Source organism: Bos indicus, chromosome 1, assembly GCF_029378745.1.
Source record: "Bos indicus isolate NIAB-ARS_2022 breed Sahiwal x Tharparkar chromosome 1, NIAB-ARS_B.indTharparkar_mat_pri_1.0, whole genome shotgun sequence".
NCBI lineage: Eukaryota > Metazoa > Chordata > Mammalia > Artiodactyla > Bovidae > Bos > Bos indicus.
The window spans coordinates 96,402,256-96,424,301 of record NC_091760.1 but is presented as its reverse complement, the minus strand read 5'-3'; the positions used below and the strand labels follow the sequence as shown (position 1 = coordinate 96,424,301).

General features: G+C 41.9%; 1 protein-coding gene and 1 long non-coding RNA gene across 11 annotated transcripts in view; one reads left to right on the top strand and one right to left on the bottom strand.

Moving 5' to 3' along the window:
• TNIK (TRAF2 and NCK interacting kinase) overlaps positions 1-3,018 on the bottom strand; it is a 407,441-nt gene extending 404,423 nt beyond the window's left edge. For 3 of the 9 annotated variants that reach the window (XM_019959617.2, XM_019959626.2, XM_070803651.1), the window contains exon 1: positions 2,578-3,015. In XM_019959617.2, the coding sequence (XP_019815176.2) occupies positions 2,578-2,634 (57 nt within the window). In that variant the 5' untranslated portion in view covers positions 2,635-3,015. Of the gene's footprint in view, positions 1-2,577 lie in introns of all 9 variants that reach the window. The other 6 variants (XM_070803368.1, XM_070803755.1, XM_070803414.1 and 3 more) reach the window with 4 other exon arrangements.
• Positions 3,019-3,131: 113 nt separating this feature from the next.
• The window catches only part of LOC139176153 (uncharacterized), a 111,188-nt gene continuing 92,273 nt past the window's right edge, over positions 3,132-22,046 (top strand). Inside the window, exons 1-2 of one of the 2 annotated variants that reach the window (XR_011560621.1) lie at positions 3,132-3,829; positions 9,605-9,719. This is a non-coding gene — a long non-coding RNA (uncharacterized lncRNA). The remainder of the gene's footprint in view (positions 3,830-9,604; positions 9,720-22,046) is intronic. The other variant, XR_011560624.1, reaches the window with a different exon arrangement.

Below are 22,046 nucleotides of genomic sequence, written 5' to 3'. Positions count from 1 at the left end.
GCAAGAGACTGGTGAGGCTGCAGCAAATTCTCCTAGATGCCACTGACCTTGGCTGCATTTCAGGGGTCAGGCATTCCCCAGGAAGTTCTCAGCAGGCAGGCCTTCCTGAGGATTTAGAAACAAATGAGACCTCTCATCTATACATGAACCCATCTCTCCTTATCTAGGAAGACAGAAAAAGATGGTCTGGCCTCTGATTTGAGATTACCTCTGTAGCCTCTGGACTCAACTCTGGATCTGCCCAGCTCACCTACCACCAGACCTCCAGAATGCAATTGTCCCCACATCTACATTTAAATCCTCCAGCCAGCAGTTCCCCATCTTCTGAACGAGCTGGAAGCTGGAGCCCTCTCTCTTTCCACACCTCCTGCAGGCAGAAACACAGTGTCAAAGCACTGAAGCCCAAGCCAGGAAGAGAAATTTCAGTGAATTGTGCGAAATATCTTTTCTTAATAGTGATCTAAGGAACACAGGTCTCCCATGTGTGAATCACACTCCATGTCGGCCGTGAGCAAGGTGAGCCCTTGTGGTTGCTCCTAAGCCTGCGAGCTCTGTGCCTGGCATCTGAGAAAACCTTCCCTAGGAAAAAGCCCACAAGAAACACCTCTAGATCAAGTCCAACTTAAAATCACATCACAGCGCTATCCGTTAGAGAAGCCGATGCTGAGATTCCGGCTCAGGGAAATCTCAAGTCTTGCCCATTGTTCATACTCCCCCTCCCCATCCCCTCCCCTGCTTTGCCACTCTCCTTTACCCAGAAGTCTGGGCCATCCATCCACCTGATTAACCCGCTGGCAGCAACTCCCAGCGCAGAAAGTAGGGCAAATGAACACACAGTCTATAAAGCAGGAAGCCACACACTTGGCCAAAGCACCCACCCTGTTACCCAACCCCCACCCCTACCCCAGCTGCCCAGGGGGCCACGGGTTCTCACTGTGGCATTTCAGTGCCAGGGAAATAGACAGCTTACTGTAATAACGCATGAATGAGCTTTTGCTACCCAACTATCAAAAAAAAAAAAGCCATTTCCAATGGCATCTCTGTTTCTTCTCAGCCCCTTGACTGCCTCGAAGAAACCTCACCTCTGAGATGGAAGGATTAAGGAGAAGAGGAGAGGGAGTTAAAAAGAGGGGGGTAAGCAGAGACGGAGAATTAACGAGACTAAATAAAAAGTACCACTTTGACCATAAAGATAGTTCTTAAAAATAACCGTGGAGAAGGAGGCAATGTCAAGCAAAGTACGGAAGATTCAAGTACATAATCCCAAGATTTAGCATCCATCTAACAATGTACTCCTCAGGAGGGCGTGTGAACTTCCAAGCTTCACCCCTTCTGTGTCTGTGTTCAGAGCCACCATCAGTTCCGTCTCACCGACCCTCCTTGCCTCAAGTATATACAATCGCTTTTTTTGGTGGGGGGCGGGGGGGGAGGTCAAGAGAGGAAAAAGCCCTTTTAAGATGGGTAGACAATCCTTCTCAGACCCCCGGTGCCGCTGCCACCCCCACCCCTCACCCCTTTCCCGGCAGGCAGCATCTAATTAATATGGCAAGAAAGCTCAGCCCCCTTCCCCGAAGGAGTGTGCTGGGATTGGGGGGTGGGGGTGGGGAGGCATCGAGGCGGCACTGGGATTCCTGGTATTCCGATCCCAAAACAACAGCAAAATGGATTCTCTATCAGTGATGTCTTAGTCAATACAATGAAACGGCGTCTGAGGCAATTCACGTGAGGGTAAATTAAACCAGGGGGGCTCGGGGCGGAGGGGGGAGGGGAGGGGCGGTGCTTTACAAAGGACTGACCACAGACACAAACACACACACACACACACACACACACACACACACTCCCCCAGGAGTTCCGGTCTGATTGGGGAAAAGCAGAGCACAAACACATCCCTTTCACCTGCTTAAGTTCATCCATAAAACTGAAATGTCACAGCCACAAAGTCAGAAAGCACAGGCAGGGCTGAGTTAAAACCATAAATAAAGGTGAGTGGCAGACCGGCATTTCAGAGAGCGCTGAGAGGGAGTCCGGGCGCGAATAGCTGAAAAGGGGGAAGGGGAGGCAGTTGCCATCTACAAGACTGGCACAGCAAGAGCTGCCCCCGTAGAGCGGCAGGTTCGGCTTCGTGGAGCCAGCCAGGCTCACAATGTCCTCTTGCAGGCTGATGGAAAACGTGAGGCGCCAGTGCCTTTATTCACGCTGTTGTTATTCTTTTTACAGAAAAGGACAGTGGGGTCTAGAGCCTTGGCACCGGGGCTTATGCACACACACACACTCACACACTCGAGCCTTTCATTTAATGCTCTTACACCGGTCTAAGATGAAACTGGCATAAGCTCTAAGGGTTTTCGGGGGGAGGTCTGGCTCCCACCAAAGGAGGACACGTACCGCACAACCTCTGCGGTGGGGGCTAAGCCTAGAACACCTCGGCAGCCCTTGAATCAACACGAGAATCCAGGTTCCCTCGCGTGGCATTCGCCTGTCTCTGCCCACCAGCCCCAGCCCCAGTCCACGCACCGAGCCCACTCACTCTGACCCAAAACACTGGAAAGAAATCAGAAAGCATGTTCCGCTCACCCTCAAAGCAGAGAGATCTATTTCATCCAAGCTGCGAGCCGGGGAGTCGCTCGCCATGTCGACTTCTTCGCGGGAGAGATGGACCAAAACCACCCCGAAGCTATTCCCTTGGAAATTCCACCTTGGTCTATTTCACTCGCGTCCTCATGCGGCTGTCGCGCCAGAGGCCCGGGGCCCAGCCTCCTCCGCCCACCCCGGCTCCCACAGCGCCAGATCGAGATCCTCCGAGCGTCGGTCCTCCGGGTCCGGGAGCCCAACCTGAGCGGATCTCCAAGCCCTGGAGCCGCGGTGCGTGTGGGCTGCGCGCCCTGATCGGCTAAGGGCGCTGGGGCTGCGTGGGTGTATTTAAATGGGACATGCTTCTTTGCTTGTGCGTGGATGGCGGCTGCATTGGCTGTTATAATGAGACACATCAACTCCTCCACTCAGCTGGGGGGTGGGGGTGGAGAACCACACAGAACTGTCTATCACCGCTTCCTGGGAGGAGTAAAGCGAGGTGGGGGGGGTGGGGGGAGGAAAGGCAGAGGAGGCGTGGTCTCCGACTGGGGAGAGGCCGCGCTTCCTGACCGGGTCCCTCTGCACCAACGTGGATGGGGGAGGGGCGCACACCCTTTTAGCCTAGGCTTTTGCGGGGTAACCGCGCTGCATCTGAAGACCTTTCCTGAACCCTGCCGTGCTTCTCGTAGGGACAAGGGGGCTTTATTGTGTGTCCAATTCGTGCGCTGCAGCAAAATGGCCCTTCAGTCTCATTTTGAGGGATTTTCGGCAGGGTTCAAATGCTCCAGTGGTGAAAGAAAAAAAAAAAAAAAAAATCCAGAAGGGAGGAAAAAAAGAGCGACGCCCTCCCTCCCCCATTAATTATTTGTGGGGCTGGAGTAGCGCGGGCTGGTGCAACCGGTGCATATAAGGACTTGTGTGCAAAGAAGGGGATCCGCCTCCAGCCGCGGAACGAATGAGGGAGAAGCGCACTCCTGTGGGCGCCCAGCGCCCCCCCATCCCCCGGGCCTCGGAAATCTACAACTGCCGCGGGGTCGGGTCCGCCAGCAGCCCCGGGAATCCCAGATGGCAGTTCTGGACGGGTCACTTCCCGCCTCGAGGTTGGGAAGGTTTGCCAGAAGCGGGAAAGTCGGGCGATCTGAGCTCCTTCTTGGCCTCGCCACACCCCGGACCTGTCCATGCCGCAATTCCCCCACGGAAACGACCGAATTGAAACGAGAATTGTTCTCCGGGTGCAGTGGTTTGAATGCTTCAGGTAACTCGGAAGGCAACGTGGGTTAAGGCAGCTCACGCAGCCGCCGGTCCCGGCATTTTCCTTTGCGGCTGCGTTTCTGCTGCTCGTCTACCCAGATTAATAGAGAAAGTTTGGCTGGCGGATAAGATGTAACCCAGAAGATGTACGGCGTGAGAGCGATTTCAGTGCACCGGCTTTCTAATTGAAAGGCTGAACGTTTACAGTGTAAACCTGATATTCTGTAATCCGGTGTATGGAGTCACTTCCCCCAGCCGCGTCTTCGGCCTTGGCCACGCGAAATACCTAGGAAAAAAGGCTAAAATTGAGCTTTTCCCCCAAATACAGTTGTAAATTTGAAGGCATTATCTCCATCTCTGTTAAGATCAGAATTTTCTCCTTGCCAAGTGTCCTGAGGAATTTTTAATTGTGCAGTATGGATATCAGCTTCAGAATGATGCTTTTGAATGAATGAATAGAAGCCAATGCAGTTAGTTCCTCAGGACTTTGGAGCAGCATTCCATATGCACTCTGCTGTTCTTATTAATAATATTGTCTTTATTTATATGCATTGTGCATCAAGAAACTTGAAAACTGTTCCAACATTTCAGTCACCACAACAGTTTAGGAACTTTTGCCATTAAAACGTCAGATGTGTAAATGCGTCATAATTCCAAACATATGATTTGATCTCTCATTTTCTAGTAAAATCGTCCAGCTCAAGGTAGTAACCTACAGTAAGCCACTAAGTAATGTCGAAATGACATTTAAAAAAAAAAAACTATCGTTTCTCATCGTCCTGTTTTTTCCCTTCTCTGTGCCTTTTTTACCCTAAATCTAGATGACAAGTTAATGTATTTTCTCAGTGTTGAAAGAAAATCATTAAGATCAGGTATTGAGATCTATGAACTGAGCTATTTTTAAAACTCCAAGCACATGAAAAATGAGAAAAACATTTTTTTTCAAGAACCTTCATTTTATACCCCCAATTTTATTTGAAACATCACAAATCGTTCATTTCTTTTAGCGTTAATCAGCTGTTCAGGCCATAATGGTGTCATGATACAGGTATTAAATTCTACCATTGGTTTTAGAATCAGTTTAGAAAACCATATATACAGTACAGTGATGTGTACCAAGAGGAGGAGGGCTTCCTAGGAGCCTGAGAGGCTGATGAAAGTCAGGTGGAGGCAGGGATGCTGGCTGCAGGAAGTACCATAAAAGGAGAGGTTACAACAGCCAGGGCCCTTCCAGCTGCTAAGGGAAGGAGGAAACTCCAGGCTGAAGGTGAAGTAATTCTGGTAACTGGGCTGAGAAGGAAAGTAGAGGTCAGATCAGGTAGAGCCTTGCATACCCCAAAAAGGAACTTGACTTAATTTTTTTTTATGTCAAGTGTATATCATATTTCATCAATTTCAGTACAAACATCTAATTTTTTTGTCATATATGTATGCCTCCTGCACAGTTATTTAACATTTTCTTTAAATCAACACTTTTCATTTTTTCTTATATTTAACTTAAAAGGAAATATATGTCACTACTGTGGATGGAAAACTAGCAGCACCTGCTTAACAAAAAGAAGGAAATCATTAAAATGAATACAGTGGAAAATAAAACAGTATTCTTAAATTCTACCTAACTATCTATCCTGAGGCTTTAATTTATTAAAAGAAAAGTTAGCAAAATGCCAGGAAAGACATTCAAAATTTGACCAAAGTGAGATTTTCTTCTTGGTGTAATGTGAAGGGTTGAAAGAATTGTTATTATTAAAGTGCAGTTTGAAAGCCTGTACAACATTATGATATGCTGTTTATGTCTGTCTAAATATGTAAATGGAGATCCCCAGTAACGCTAAGGCCTAGCGCCGCCAAATAAGTAAATATTAAAAAAAGAAGAAGAGGAGGAAGAAAAGAGAATGGATTCAAATCCATTTACTTCATACTTTGGGACTTCCCAGGTGGCGCGAGTGGTAAAGAACCCACCCGCCAATACAGGAGACATAAGAGACTCTGGTGAGATCCCTGGGTTGGGAAAATCCCCTGGAGATGGAAATGGCAACCCTTTCCAGTTTTTTTGCCTGGAGAATTCCAGGGACAGAGGAGCCTGGTGGACCACAGTCCATGGTGTCGCCAAGAGGCAGACTCGACTGGAACGACTTAGCACAGCATAGCAAATATGTAGATAACCATAAAAAGCATGAACACAGGCAGGAAGGATATAGAGGTATGAACTTTGGAGTGAGAAGGGAAGAAGAGAGATGGAATGGGAAAGCACAGTGGAGGCTCCAACAATGGTACCTAATTAAATTTTTCAAAGATCTTAAGCACGGATTGTTTGGACTTAAGTCTGTGTTGTCACTAGTGGGCGCTTGGGCCAAGGAAACACGATCACCCCAAGGGGCTGCCCACCAATTTCCAGGAGAAATAAGACCACACACACACACAGTCTGAAAGTAAACTACCTACAACCCCTGCCCTGCACCATGTCCTGCCCTGTCCCCCTTCCCACCACAGTAAGCAAAGCAAACACTCAGAATTAGCAACGCAGATAGGCAAGTGAGATTTCCAAACACTAAGATGAGCAGCCTGCATGCCTGCTCAGTCACTCAGTTGTGTATGACTCTTTATGACCCCATGGAGTGCACCCTGCCAGGCTCCTCTGTCCATGTCCCAGCGAAAATACTGGAGTGGGTTGCCATTTCCTCCTCCAGGGGATCTTCCTGACTCAGGGATTGAAACCACATCTCCTGCGGCTCCTACATTGGCAGGCGGATTCTTTACCACTGAGCCACCTGGGAAGCCCCAAGAAGAGCAGACCAATCACCAATTATTTGTGAAAATCTATTAGTATGAAAGAGAAGCACTATTTCAATCAATAAGCAAATTGAAAATTCCAAGATATTTGTATAGGAGCAAAAACAAGTTTTGTAACATACAGATTGTTTTCACTCTCAGAAGGATAATGCAGGACCTCACATACATTGAAAACAGCCAAGTTATTGTGAAAACAAATCGGTTAGAGGACTTATTAAGAACATATTTATTGAAATTGTTTAAGTGAGTTGAACAGTAATCAGTGATACTATGCTGCGGATACTCATAATAGTCATATATTAACATATTTAATCTTTATAACCTTACAAAATAGGCAACATTATTAGCATATTTTTTTTACAGATGATGGACGTGAGTCTAAGTGAACTCCGGGAGTTGGTGATGGACAGGGAGGCCTGGCATGCTGCGATTCATGGGGTCGCAAAGAGTCGGACACGACTGAGCGACTGATCTGATCTGATCTGATCTGAAGCTGAAAAATAGAAAGATTAATTAATTTACTCCGGGGAGCACAGTCATAAATGGCTAAAACAGAATTTGAACTCAGGCTCTTACTCACCATGCTATATACTGACTCAGGCTGAACTGAAGGACGGTTTAGTAAGCTGGAAGACTGGGTCGTCTTCTCCCGGACTACAGAGAAAATACATGAATACAGAGGACTTCCAAAACTGGGTAACAAAAGGCATTTTAGCTTTTACCTTGTTTTTGGGTCACTTGCTCTAAAGCAGGGTTTCTCAGCCTCAGCACTATTGACATTGTGGTTCTGAGAACTCATGCTGTGGAGGGCTGTCCTATGCAGTGTTGGATGCTTAGAAGCATCCTCACTCCCTACCCACCAGATGCCAGAAACACTTTCCCATCTGGGAAAGCTAAAAATGTCTCCAGACATTACCAAATGTCCCATAGAAAGCAAAAATCACCCCCAGTTGAGAACTACTGCTCTAGGGCAAGTCAGCCACCATGACCTGTGGACGTTCATGCAACCTGCCAGCCGTGTCAGCTGCCTTGAAGTGGAACCTCCACGCTAGTCAAGCTTTTAGATGATTACAATCCCTGCTTGCCCTAACTGCAGCTTCATGAGAGATCCTGAGTTAGATCCATCAAACCAAGCTCCCGATACCTGACCCACAGAAACCCTGTTAAATAAGAAATGTTATTGTTGTTGTAAGCCACTTGATTTGTTATGCAGCAGTAGATAACCAATACACTGTCTCAGACGGAGTTCTGTGTGGCTATATTAGCTGGAGCTATAGCAGCCATCTTCCTTCCCGAACTTGAGGAAAAAAACCAAAAGATGAAAAACACTTCGATCCTTAACCACATTGTTAAGTCACTAAATTAATCCAGGAACAACCTATCTCTGAACTTCTTCCCATGAGACATGAAGTTTTTCTCTTTGTTTAATCTGCCTTTAGTTACATTTTCTGTTATTTGCAGTCAAACACTTCCTATTAACAGAAAATAAGAATTAAAACTTTTAATTCTTTATTATTGCTGATTCATAAAGTAATAGGAAATAATGATAATCTAAAGCTAGAATAATTTATCATGAGGATAAAAGTAAAGGAGAGAGAAAAAAGCATGTTAAGATTTTGGTCTTATTTGGAAATGTATATAGATACTTCGGAGAAGGCAATGGCACCCCACTCCAGTACTCTTGCCTGGAAAATCCCATGGACGGAGGAGCCTGGTAGGCTGCAGTCCATGGGGTCGCTGAGGGTTGGACACGACTGATTGACTTCACTTTCACGTTTCACTTTCATGCATTGGAGAAGGAAATGGCAACCCACTCCAGTGTTCTTGCCTGGAGAATCCCAGGGACAGCGGAGCCTGGTGGGCTGCCGTCTATGGGGTTGCACAGAGTCGGACATGACTGAAGCGACTTAGCAGCAACAGCAGCATATAGATACTTACTCTAAACACAGGAAAAATGTAAGTCAGTTATACAAAATAAATATAGAGGTCACCATGTAGGCAATTATAAATTAGATGTGTAAGTCATAAACTACCTGAATCAAAAGAATGGAACAGGGATAATTTGATGAATTCAATAAAATAAATAAAAGAAAAAATATATAAATCAGACTGAGGAGTGATGAGGCCCTCTCAGCCTCTATTCTGCTTCTGTATACTGCAGTAGGTACACTAATGCCTCAACCCCTGCCGAAGATGTTCATGTTCCAGTCCCCAGCACCTGTGAGTATGTTACCTTACATGGCAAGTAGGTCTTTGCATATGTGATTGAAATAAGGAATTTGAGATAGGGAGATACCTGGATTAAGCAAAGTGGGCCCCAATGTAGTTCCAAAGGTTTGCTTTTTTTTTAACTTATTGGCTGCACTAGGTCTTCATTGCTTTGTATGGGCTTTCTCTAGTTACAGAAAGCAGAGGCTACTCTCTAATTGCAGTGCACAGGTTCTAGGGAGCACAAGCTCAGTAGTTGTGGTGCTTGGGCTTATTTGCTCCAAAGCATGTGAGATCTTCCCAGACCAGGGATCAAACCCATGCTCCTGCACTGGCAGGTAGATTCTTAATCACTGGACTGCCAGGGAAGTCCCCAAAGGTCTCTAAAGGTGAGAGAGGAAAGCAGAAGAGGAATCAAAGCTAGAGGAAGAGATGAAATGGAAGAAAGGCACAGATATGTGCAACATTGCTGGCTTTGAAAATGAAGGAAGGTGCCATAAGCCAAGGAACATGGGCAACCTCTAGAAGCTGGAAGGGCAGAGACATGGATTCTACTCTAGAGCCTCCAGAAAGGAAAGCCACCCTGCAAACACCTTAATTCTAGCCAGTAAAACAGACTTCCAGACTGTAAAATAATAAATTTGTGTCGTTTAAAGTCACTAAGCTTGTGAGAATTTGTCACAGCAGTGATTTAAACAAACATACACACACACGCAAAACTAAACTTCCTGTATCTATATTTCCTTTGGAATGATTCTCTCTTTCCCTCTGGTTACAGATTGTTGGAGCCGTAACTTGGGTTTTCTGCCCGTCAGTATCCAAAGGGTGATAGGTGTCTGAAATCAGAACAGAGAAACCTGGAAGTTAAGAAGAACAGCAACAGACTGAAAATGGTTAGTGACCATCACTTCCAATTGCGATGCCATTACTACAGTCCTTTCCTCTGTGTTGTGTCTCAGAAGTCGCCTTTTTCCTGTCTGTTTCCAAGCATGATCCCTATGCTAGTTATCTGTTGCTAAGTAACCAACCACTTCAAAGCTCAATGAGTAAAACAACAGTTATTTCTTTTGCTCACAAATCCGTCATTTGAGCAAGGTTTGCTGGGAAAGGTTCATTTGCTCCACAGACTATCAGGTAAAACTGAAGGACCCATTTCCAAAATGGCTCACTCATGTACTTAGCAGATTTGGTCCCGGACTATGTGCTGAGGGCTCCTCTCCAGGCTTGTCTCTCTATGGGCTGTTAGGGCTTCTTTATGGCATGGTGGGTGAGTTTCAAGAGCAAGCATCCCATGAGCAGCAGACAGAAGCTGTATCACCATTTATGACTTAGTATCAGCAGTCATGTGATGTCCATTCCACCACTGTTACAAATCTTCCCAACTTCAAGAGGAAGACACATATATCCCACCTTTTGATGAGAGGAGTGTCTAAGTCACACTGTAGAAGAGCCCAGAGGACAGAAGAAATTTTTGCAGTAGTTTTGGAAACTAAAACCTAGCACATCTTTCCAACCATATTATCAATTCTTTGACCTCAATATCTTTGCCTTTTGCTCATAGTTGGCTTCTGCTATTGCTTTCAACCAAAGAATAATGTCTCAGACATAAGCACAAACACATCACAATAAGAATAAGTAATTTAAATTCCCATATTAGAATCAAAGGGTATAAAAAGCAAAGCAAAACAACCCAAATAAACTAAGAATACACAGTTCTGCCACAGGAAATTGATAAAATCTGTCCAGAGTACAAGGTGCAAGGTTTGATCATTTCCAAAAAGCAGGAGTTATGGATTGGAGAAGGAAATGGCAACCCACTCCAGTATTCTTGCCTGGAGAATCCCAGGGACTGGGGAGCCTGATGGGCTGCCATCTCTGGGGTCGCACAGAGTCGGACACAACTGAAGCGACTTAGCAGTAGCAGCATGGATACCAGTCTTAGACCACATTACTAAGAGATTCTAATGTTCATGTTACAAATTTTTCTAAACAGATTCACAGTTCTTAGATTTGTCTTCACTAGAATCACTTTTGTCTTTCTCTGCAATTAAACTTATTCCTAGGGACCCAGTCAGAAATGTATCATCATCTTAAGCAGCTCTGCCTGTAAAATTCCAGTTTTCCACTGTCTACTTACACACCCGATCCTTCTAGCTTCCTGGTGTGTGTGTGTATGTGTGTGTGCTAAGTCCCTTCAGGCACGCCCAACTCTTTGTCACACTATGGACTGAGCCTGAAATTCAATATTTTGAATTCCATACAGTATGATCTGAAGTGAAGAGCATGGTCCCTGGAGTTGGACTGCCTGAGATCAAATCTCAAAATAGAAAAAGAAAAACAATATGGTTGTTTTAAAAATCTCATTTCTTATTTCAGATAGATATATTGGTACAGATAGACTTTTTTAACCTAATTACCTTGGCATAATACTGCCAAGTGACTACATTTCTTTTGTATTAAATGGGTTCAGAGCAATTTTCCTAATTAACTAGCACTTTTTAATCCAAGAGACAAACACAACACTTTATCTAAAATACCAGTATTACACTTTCCCCAAATATGGAAAACTATTTTTACTAAAAATTTGGCAAGCCCTTTCAAAACAGCATTTTCTGTTTTCATTCTCTGAGAAATTTCTAACAACAAACATGTATAGAAAATTTTAATATGCAGCTGTAAGCTTTCACTATTTACTATAAAATTTGTTTATAATTTTTTGAAAGTTGCTTGATCTTCTTAAATCCCAAAGCAGTTTTAAATTTAATTATGTTCTAGTCAAACAATGGAGTTTCCAGCCTGTTTTTTCTTCAGTGTTTTTAAGACCTACCCTACTGTCTTTCAACAGCATTCTATACATGTCTGGTCAGTGACCAAACGTACTTTAATAGAAATGATAAAGAGACATCTCTTCTGACCACCAGGGCTTGGCTGGGCCATGTCAAAAGCCGGTGGTATGTTATTTCCTGCTGGTTATCTCAATTAGTTTTCACTTTTTCTATAGCGCTTTTCTCCTGTTTAATTTCAGATTCTAAGCCTGCCTTACCCTAGCATACACAAAATAATTTTCAACTTTTTAGTTTGTGTCCATATATTTGAATGACATAGCCTTACAGGTTAGCCTAGAGCTGGGAGAAGGAAGGAGTTGCCCAACTGATCTTTACATGAAGTCATAAGGTGCATAAACGTTTTTATCAGACTTTAAAGCTGGAAGGAACCTTTGAGATAAGGAGTCCAGCCCTCTCACTTTACAGATAAGGAAACCAAGGTCCAGAGACACTATGTGACTTGCTCAATGTCACAGAGTTACTGCAGGAAAAGGCTTCTTGTTTTGTTTTTTAAAAAAGAAAAAAAACAAGGCTGTTTTTGCTGTTATTGTTTTCCCTGAGATTCCCAGTCCTCTGTTTCCCTTCTACCATACTCTAGCAGTACTACTACTGTAAGAAGTACTACTACTTCTATTGCAACATTGTGTTGTGGGTGGTATCTACAGTGCAATATGCATATCTAAAAGAGACTGTAAGGTACACAGTTGATCCCATTTCCCTTCATGTGTGAGCCACCTGAAATCTCCAAGCTAAATGAGTGGGTGTGCCGTGTTTGGTATTGCCTCTGGTGGGGGAAGAAGTACCAAAAACAGAGCCCAGCAGTTGGTCTCAGAGGTTTTCTTTAGTCCAGAAAACTGAGACAAAACAAGGAATAGGGAGTTGTTTTGGTCAATTGGCCAAAGAAGGCAGAGGCCAAACCCCTCAAGAGATTTAACATACTTTCTTTGTGCAATTACATAGATGACTTGTGAGGTCTACACTGAAAAATATGTGTTCTCTCTCTTATAACACTTAAGATGCTATATTGTGTTTCATTGCTTTTCTTATCCACAATTCAGCTGTTGAGCACAAGCAGCTTTTCTTGTTCAGCTCTATTTCTCTCGTACCTGGCATAATGCCTGCAATGAAGTGATGCTTATAAGATTAATCAATAAATCAGTGTAAAGAAGTAGCTAATAAAAGTGGACAGAACTGGCCACTTTGAAGACAGAAAAATCTGGACAAGTCTTTTCAATCCTTTAGGTGTCAACATTTTTATATTTAATAGATTTTGCATGATTGATTGAGTCTGAGAGCAAACCAAGAGTCCCATGGCTATGACTGTGTCAAAAGCTAATAATAAGAATCAGTTGTAGATCTTCGTTTCTCATGCATTCACTAAGAGTGTAAATTCATTTACTTATTATCAGCTTCCCAGGAGGTGCTAGTGGTAAAGATCCTGCTTGCCAATGCAGGAAACATAAGAGATGCAGGTTTGATCCCTGAGTTAGGAAGATCCCCTGAAGTTGGGCATGGCAACCCACTCCAGTATTCTTGCTTGGAGAATCCCCATGGACAGAGGAGCCTGGTGGGCTACAGTCCATAGGGTCGCAAAGAGACACAACTGAAGCAGTGTAGCATGCACACACACACATATTAATATATGTATTCACTAAAAACATGTATTGGATACAAGGATCATCAAAATGGTCTCTGCTTTTATCATTTAGGCATTGTTTCTGAATGTGCTGTCTATGGGTGGACTTCCCTGGTGACCCAGTGGTTGAGACTCCACACTGCCAGTACACAGGGTGCTGGTTCACTCCCTGGTCAGGGAACTAGAATTCCACATGTTACGGGGCTGAAAGAATAAATAAAAGCATTGTTTATGGGTACTGGTGTCAAAAAAAGAAATAGGGCTTAGTTAATATATAGATTCCGAGAATATGAAGGAGCAGGACGCAAGAATCTTTACTTTTAAACAAGCACCCTCCAAGATCATTTTTTCCCATTCCCAAATATTTATCTAACATCTTTGGTGGGCAAGGCTTTTAGTTAGTCGGACCAAAGGAATAATGAACATTGATTATAGCTTTTAGTAAGTATCTTAGTCTGTTTGGGCTGCTATAAAAAAAAAAAAATCAGAGATTAGATGGCTTATAAACAACAGAAATTTATTTCTTACAGTTTCAGGGGCTGGGAAGTCCAAAATCCATATGCTGGCAGATTCAGGATCTGCTTCCTCATGGACAGCCATCTTCTCGTTTGTGTCCTCAAACTGCACAAATGGCAAGCTAGCTCTCTGGGGTCTCTTCTGTAAAAGGCACTAAGTTCAATCATGAGAGAGCTGCCCTTATGACCTATCACTTTCCAAAGATCCCATTACTCTGGAGATTAGGATTTCAACATGGAAATTTGGGGAGGTTGGACAGGGGACACAATATTCAGTCTATGTACAATATTCAGTCTATGTAAACATGAGACAAAATCCAGTGTCATAAATGAGCATAATGAAACTTGGGTTAACTGCACTGCTGTCAGGAAAGCTGAAAAGAGTGGAAGGAATTCAGGACAGAGTTTAATTTATGAAGAAAAAAAAAATTAGTATCCTGTAACTGGTTGGACAGAAAGTCTAGACATTTATTGATGTTGTTGATGATCTCTCAGTGAAAAAGGCCCAGAAAAGCTGCTTAAAATTCTTTGTCTTCTGGTATATACGTCACCAGCTTCTACAATCAACAGCATATCACCATAGTTATTTTTATATTTCTCCCTATCCACTATGCTTTTTGGGCTTCCATTGTGGCTCAGCTGATAAACAATCTCCTTGCAATTAGGGTGACCTGGGTTTGATCCCTGGGTTGGGAAGATCCCCTGGAGTAGGGAAAGGCTACCTACTCCAGTATTCTGGCCTGGAGAATTCCATGGTCCAGTCCATGGGGTCGCAAAGAATTGGACACGACTGAGTGACTTTCACCATGCTTTTTCTTCTATTTTGTTTTGCTTTGTTTGTTGGTTGTTTGTTGTTGTTTTTTTTGTTTTTTTTTTTGCCACATCAAGGAGCATGTAGGATCTTTAGTTCCCTGATTCTCTGACCAGGGGTGAAAGCCATGCTCCCTGCGTTGGAACCGCAGAGTCTTAACCAATGGACCACTAGGGACTTCCCCTGTTTTTATTTGCTGAAATATTTAAAAACAAATCTTTGACATCATTTCATTTCACCTCTAAATATTTCAATTATGCTTCTCACAAAAAAATGGAAGGATTTGAATGTGGCGTGTGCTTAGTAATGTGCTTCTGAAGCATAAAGTATAAAAGAGGCAAAAGTACCTTTACAGTAGAGAAATTTAGCAAACAGCAAACACTGTTTTGGTCAAGTAATCAAGGTTAACATGATCAGTGATAAGTCATATTGATAGAAGGCACCCCTGACAAGATATAATGAGAAAGGCATTAGTAAAATTTTAATAAAATGTGTTGTTTAATTAATAGTAATGTGCTGATATTAGTTCTTTAGTTGTAACAAAGTTATCAGAATAATATAAGATATTCACAATAGGGAAAACTTGGTATGGGATATATAAGGACTATGTACTATCTTTACAACTTTGGGAAACCTAAAACTATTCTAAATTTTTAAGTTTATTATTAAAAAGGGACAAGTATAACAAACTGAATAACCTAGAAGAAATGGATAAATTTTTAGAAACATACAAGTTTAAATCATAAAGAAGAAAATCTGAACAGACCAATATGAATAAGAAGATTGAGTCCGTAATCAAAAACCTCCCAACAAAGAAAAGTCCAGGACCCAATGGTTTTACTGGCGAATTCTACCAAACCTTTAAGGACTATCATAAAAACAGGCACAGAGACTTATGAAACAGAATCAAGAATGGGAAAAGGATAGTTTTTTTCTATAAATTGGTGCTGGAAAAACTGTGTATAACATGCAAAATACAAAATTGGACTTTATACTATACTACTCACAAAAAGTAACTCAAACTGGATTAAAGACTTAAACATAGGCCTAAAATCACAAAACTTCTAGAAAAAAATATAGAGAAAATACTCCTTGACATTGATCTTGGTAATGATGTTTTAGATATAACATCATAAGCACAAGCAACAAGAGCAAAAATAAAATAGAACTACATCAGACTAAAAAGCTTCTGCATAGCAAAAGAAATGATCAGCAAATAAAAGGCAACCCATAGAGTGGGAGAAAATATTTGCAAACTATCTGTCTGAAAAGTTGAACATCCTAAATATATAAGAAACTCATGCAACTCAATAGCCAAAAAGAAAAAAATGTGATTAAAGGAAATGAAATTTCTGCACGTTTGTGTTCATTGAAGCATTATTTACAATAACCCAGATATGGGAACAACATAAGTGTCCATCTTCAGATGAATGGATTAAAAAAAAAAAGAAAAAAAAATGGAGTATGATTCAGCCATGAGAAAGAAGGAAAGCCTGTCATTTGTGACAACATGAGTGGGCCTTGGGGGCATTATGCTACGTGAATATGTCAGATAGAGAAAGACAGGCAAGCACTGTATGATCTCATGTATTAGTAGAACCTAAAAAAGCCAAACTTGGGGCTTTGCTGACAGTCCAGTGGTTAAGACTCTGCACTTTCACTGCAGAGGATACAGATTCAATTCCTAGTTAAGGAACTAAGATCCTACATGGTGCAGCCAAAAATGTTTTTTTTAATTCAAAAAGCCGAATTTGCAGAAACAGAGTAGAATGATGGTTGCCAAAGGTTGCAGGATGAGGACATGGAGAGATGCTGGCCAAATGGTATAAACTTGCAGTCATAAAATGAATAAGTTCTGGGGATCTAATGTACAAAATGGTGACCATAATAATATTGTGTTAGATACTTGAAAGTTGTTAATAGAGTAAATCTTAAATATTCATGCCACAGATACACAAAAAAGCAATTATAAGAAATGATGGAGGGTTTTTTCAAATATATATTCATTTTAATTAAAAAATTAAATTATAGAAAAATTGCAAGAACAAACAATGAACGCTATAATACCCTTTGCTTGCTGCTAAGTCACTTCAGTCGTGTCCGACTCTGTGCAACCCCAGAGACAGCAGCCCACCAGGCTCCCCCATGCCTGGGATTCTCCAGGCAAAAACACTGGAGTGGGTTGCCATTGCCTTCTCTGACCCTTTGCTTAGATAAATCAATTTAACATTTTGCCACGTTTGCTTTATCTATTTTTGCTAAACCATTTGAGAGCAAGTTGCACATATCAAAACTTTTATCCCTAAATATTTAAGTGTATATCTCTTCTAAATTTTGTTTATTTTATTGGAGTGTAGTTGCTTTACACTGCTACGTCAGTTTCTGCTGTACAGCAAAGTGAATCAGTCACCTGTATACATATATCCCCTCTTTTTTGGATTTCCTTCCCATTTAGGTCACCACAGAGCATTGAGTAGAGTTCCCTGTGCTATACAGTCAGTTCTCATTAGTTTTCTATTTTATATATAATAGTGTCTCTATAGATTTTTAAATGTTTCATTATTGATCCATTCAAATGCATAATTAGGTTTTAATCTACCACAAATACATCTTCTCAAATGTCTTTGAATTGATCTACCTCTACCTCCATAAAATCTTTTTTTAAAAAGCTTATTTAGAATTTCTGAACACTTTCAGATATGATTTTAGGTTTTTCACACTTTTAAAATATTATTATAACTTTCATTGGGGACTGAACCTTAATATCTGGGATTTCATGAGCAGCCCTATCTCTAGTCATTCACTTGGTGACTTGGTGAAACCATGTCGGACTCCACTGTGATGGCTGTAACAGCAGAATGGCCTCCAGGGGTCTGTTGAAACATTTAAAGCCTAATAATTCAAAATCAATGGAGAAATCCACCATGTGCTGAGCTAAATTGTGGGTAGAAATAACATCCATAATTGAACTATATATGTTCCATTTCTAATTTTTTTAAAAAAACCAAATGGTGAAAAAAAAAAAAAAAAACTACTACACAAAGAAAATTCCCCTTATTTGTTTTACACTTCAAAAACAATATCACTTTCATTACTGAGTCATGGAAACTTCCTGAGTCTTGCTTTTTTAAATAAAAAGACCGGTTGCTGATTTGTTTTCTTTTGCACCCTGCCATCTACATCTATAGCAAAATTGACAACTCAGAAATAGTCTTTGGTGAAACTGCAAAGTGGGTGAGGTTCTCCTGTGGCTTTCTTCTCCCTCCTCTCCTGATCTCCCAACTCCTGGAGCTCCCAGCTTATCTTATCCCAGCCCTTCTGAGCCCATGGACCTGTAGGATATTTTATTCCCCAAGCCTACTTTTCCTCAAAGTATCCACTTTTCCTTCCTTTTCTGACAGTCCCAACCCCCATCTTTTACTGCTCCCAACCTCAGCCGGCTGCCGCAGTCAGCCCTTTCCTTTATTTCTAGTTTGCTTCTTATCACATTCACCAGCTTCTGGTCCCAGTGTTTTCCTGCCTTCCAGCCTCCCCCACACACTCACCTTGCTATCTATGGAGGCAGGTCACCGACTTCTGCCGTTCACAATGTGTTCTGTGTAAACGGGGTCCCCTGGAGTCATGCCCAGTGGACACATTGTGTATAAATGCCGGAGGTATGGAAAGTCACTGTCCTAGATACAGCCTTACAAAGGGAAAGTCCATAACTGAACTCAAATCCCCAAGTTTCATCTTTGTCTTCATTTCTGGCTCCTCCTTGGCAGCACCCTCTTTTCCTTGTAAAGCACCCACAATGGACTTAGGAAGACCTAGGTTTGGCAGGTGACACTGCCACTTCCTAACTGTACAACCCTTGGAAAGTTACTTAGTCTTTTAAGTATTCATTGTTGTTGTTGTTTTTTCTAATTTATCTTATTGAAATAATGTGTTAATTACTGCTGTACAGCAAAGTAATCCATTTTACATATCTTTTTCATACTCTTCCATTATGGTTTATCACAGGATATTGAATAGAGTTCTCTGTGCTCTACAGTAGGACCTTGCTGTTTGTCTATTCTCTATCTAATAGTTTGTGTCTGCTAATCCCAAACTCCCAACCCATCCCTCCCCTGTGCCCCTCCCTCTTAGCAATCACAAGTCTGTTCTCTATGTCTGTGAATCAGTTTCTATTTCATAGATATAGGTTTGTTTGTGTCATAATTTCCGTTCAGTACAGTCGCTCAGTCATGTCTGACTCTTTGCAGCTTCATGGACTGCAGCACGCCAGGCTTCCCTGTCCATCACTAACTCTCTGAGCTTGCTCAAACTCAGGTCCATCGAGTCAGTGATGCTATCCAACCATCTCATCCTCTGTCATCCCCTTCTCCTCCTGCTTTCAATCTTTCCCAGCATCATTTTTTTCCAGTGAGTCAGTTCTTCGCATCAGGTGGCCAAAGTATTGGAGCTTCAGCTTCAGCATCAGTCCTTCCAGTGAATATTCAGGACTGATTTCCTTCAGGATAAACTGGTTTGATCTTGCAGTCCAAGAGTCTTCTCTAACATCATAGTTCAAAATATCAATTCTTCAGCACTCAGCCTTCTTTATGGTCCAACTCTCACATCCATACATGACTACTGGAAAAACCATCTCTTTGACTAGATGAACCTTTGTCAGCAAAGTAATGTCTCTGCTTTTTAATATGCTGTCTAGGTTAGTCATAGCTTTTCTTCCAAGGAGCAAGCGTCTTTTCATTTCATGGCTGCAGTCACCGTCTGCAATCATTTTGGAGCCCCCCAAAATAAAGTCTGTCACTGTTTCCATTGTTCCCCATCTATTTACCATTAAGTGATAGGACCAGATGCCATGATCTTAGATTTTTGAATGTTGAGTTTTAAGCCAGCTTTTTCACTCTCCTCTTTCACTTTCATCAAGAGATTCTTTAGTTCCTCTTTGCTTTCTGCCATAAGGGTGATTCCACATATAAGTGATATCATATGGTATTTGTCTTTCTTTTTCTGACTTACCTAAGTATTCATTAGTATTCATTTTTGATTAGAGAAATGAGATAAAAATAACACTTTCCTCTGCTTTATCATGTGAACTAAATGAGATAATGTCTATCTGAGCACTGAACCAGGAGCATGCTCAATGGAAATTCCTTGTTGATATAAGTCTTAAGGGTAATGCCGAAGTTCCACCTGTAAAGTCCACAGAATCCCTCTGCAAACTGTTTAGAAAGTATCTTTATGCTCGCCTTAGTTCTCCAGACTAATTCTACTTTTTCTCCATACTTCTGTGAACACATTTTATGGTATTGATAATTGAAATTCAAGTTAAAGCAATCCTTGATGCTTTAAATGATCAACTTATTAACACAGACAGTCTAGCTCAAAGATTCTGTCTCCACTCTCAACTGAGCTTTTGTATCTCTTATCCTGTGCTCTATTAATCCTGTATTCTTTATCCATAATAATAATAATAATAATGACTATTTACTAAATGTGTTTCATGTCAGATACCTTATTACATTGCCCAACTGAATCTCCACAAGAGGTTGACGTTATTATTCCCTCAGCTGAGGAAACTGAGTTTTTAAATACACCACCCAAGATTTCAAAATTTGTAAAATTGAAGCCAGGGATGCCTTTTCTAAAACCTATTCCTACCCCTTGCCCCCAGCAACCACTGGCCTACTTGTCTCCATCTGTAGAATCTTTGTGCATGATACTGTGGATTTGCCTATTCTGGACATTTCATATGAAGAAAATCATCCAATCTGTCACCTTTTGTTACTGGCCTTTTTCACTTAGTATCATATTTTTAAGGTCTAACCTTGTTGGAGCATATACCAGTACTTCATATTTCTTGTATGGCTGAATTTTGCAGGCAAGAATTCTGGAGTGGCATCTTCCGTTCTGCAGGGCATCTTCTCAATCCAAGGATCAAACCTGGGTCTCCCACATTGCAGGAGGATTCTTTACTGTCTGAGCCACCAGCGAAGCCCATAGATATACTATCATTTGTTTATCCAATTATCAGATGATGGACATTTGACTTGTTTCCATTTTGCCTATTAGGAGTAATTCTACTGTGAACATTCATATAAAAAGCTTTCATGTGAAGCTATGTTTTCAGTCCTCTTAGAAGTGGAATTGCTGGGTGACCATCTGTAAGTATAAGTTTATGAAACCACCAACCTCTTTTCTAAAGTGCTATATTATTTTGCATAATATATGAGGGTTCCTACTCCCTCACATTCTTGTCAACACTTGTTATTGTCCATCTTTTTCATTATAACCATGTTATACATTCCAAATTTAATATAACATTTAAAATATTAATTTGCTTTTCTGCACTAGCTGGGGCTTCCCAGATGGCTCAGAGGTAAAGAATTTGCCTGCATTGCAGGAGATGGGGGCTCAATCCCTGGGTCGGGAAGATCCCCTGGAGAAGGGAATGGCAACCCACTATAGTATCTTGCCTGGAGAATCTCACAGACAGAGGAGTCTGGCGGGCTACAGTCCCTGGGGTCATGAAGAGTCAGACACGACTGAAGCAACTTAGCGCTTCAGTGTGTGTGTGTGTGTGTGTGTGTGTGTGTGTGTGTGTGTGTGTTTGGCTGGGTTTGTTTTGAAATGAAGACATTTGGTTACAAAAGTAATAGGTATAGACACCAGTGCTCTCTGAACCACATGCTATCAGCCCACTTGACTTCAGGGAAACTGCATTGGCCAGTCCATGTATGTATTTCCTGTGTGTGCCTTGAGTACACAAGCTTTGCAGGGTCTGTGTTGAGCCTTGGGGCTTTTTCCACGGCCACAGAAGGTTGCTGAGTCAGATCCTAGAGCCGAGTTGCCAGGGAAGGAGAGAGTAAGAAGGCGGAACTTTCAGTCATAGAGCTGGAAGTTGACGGACAGTCTCCAGCCTCCTGTGCCCTGTGCAATTCCAGGGCATTCTACTCCATCCTTAGAAACACCCGGCAGTAGTGAGCCACAGTTGCTCACAGCAGAAACCCACTTCTAATAAGCACTTAATTGGCGTTTCTTCTTTCCCAACTCCCACACTTCTGCTTCCTGGGATCACTTTGCAAATAAGCTTCCTGCTCACAAGTCCTCATCCCAGTCTCTGGTTTCATAGAAACTCAAATTAAGCAAAATTATGTAAATGAAAATGTCAAAAAGTCAGCATTAACTGGCTGGAAAGTTAGAAAGTCAGAAACTCTTTGCTTTGAAAAATCCCTTGTGTTTTTCCACTCTGGACTTAATGTTTTTTTTTTTTTTCACACACAAAAATTATACTTATAAGTTATTGTTTGAAGTTCAAAAGATAGTCTGCTTTATTTTTAAAAAATGTTATTGGATTGTAGTTGCTTTACAATATTGTGTTAGTTTCTACAGCAAAGTGAATAAGCTATGCATACATACATATCCTCTCTTTTTTGGACATCCTTCCC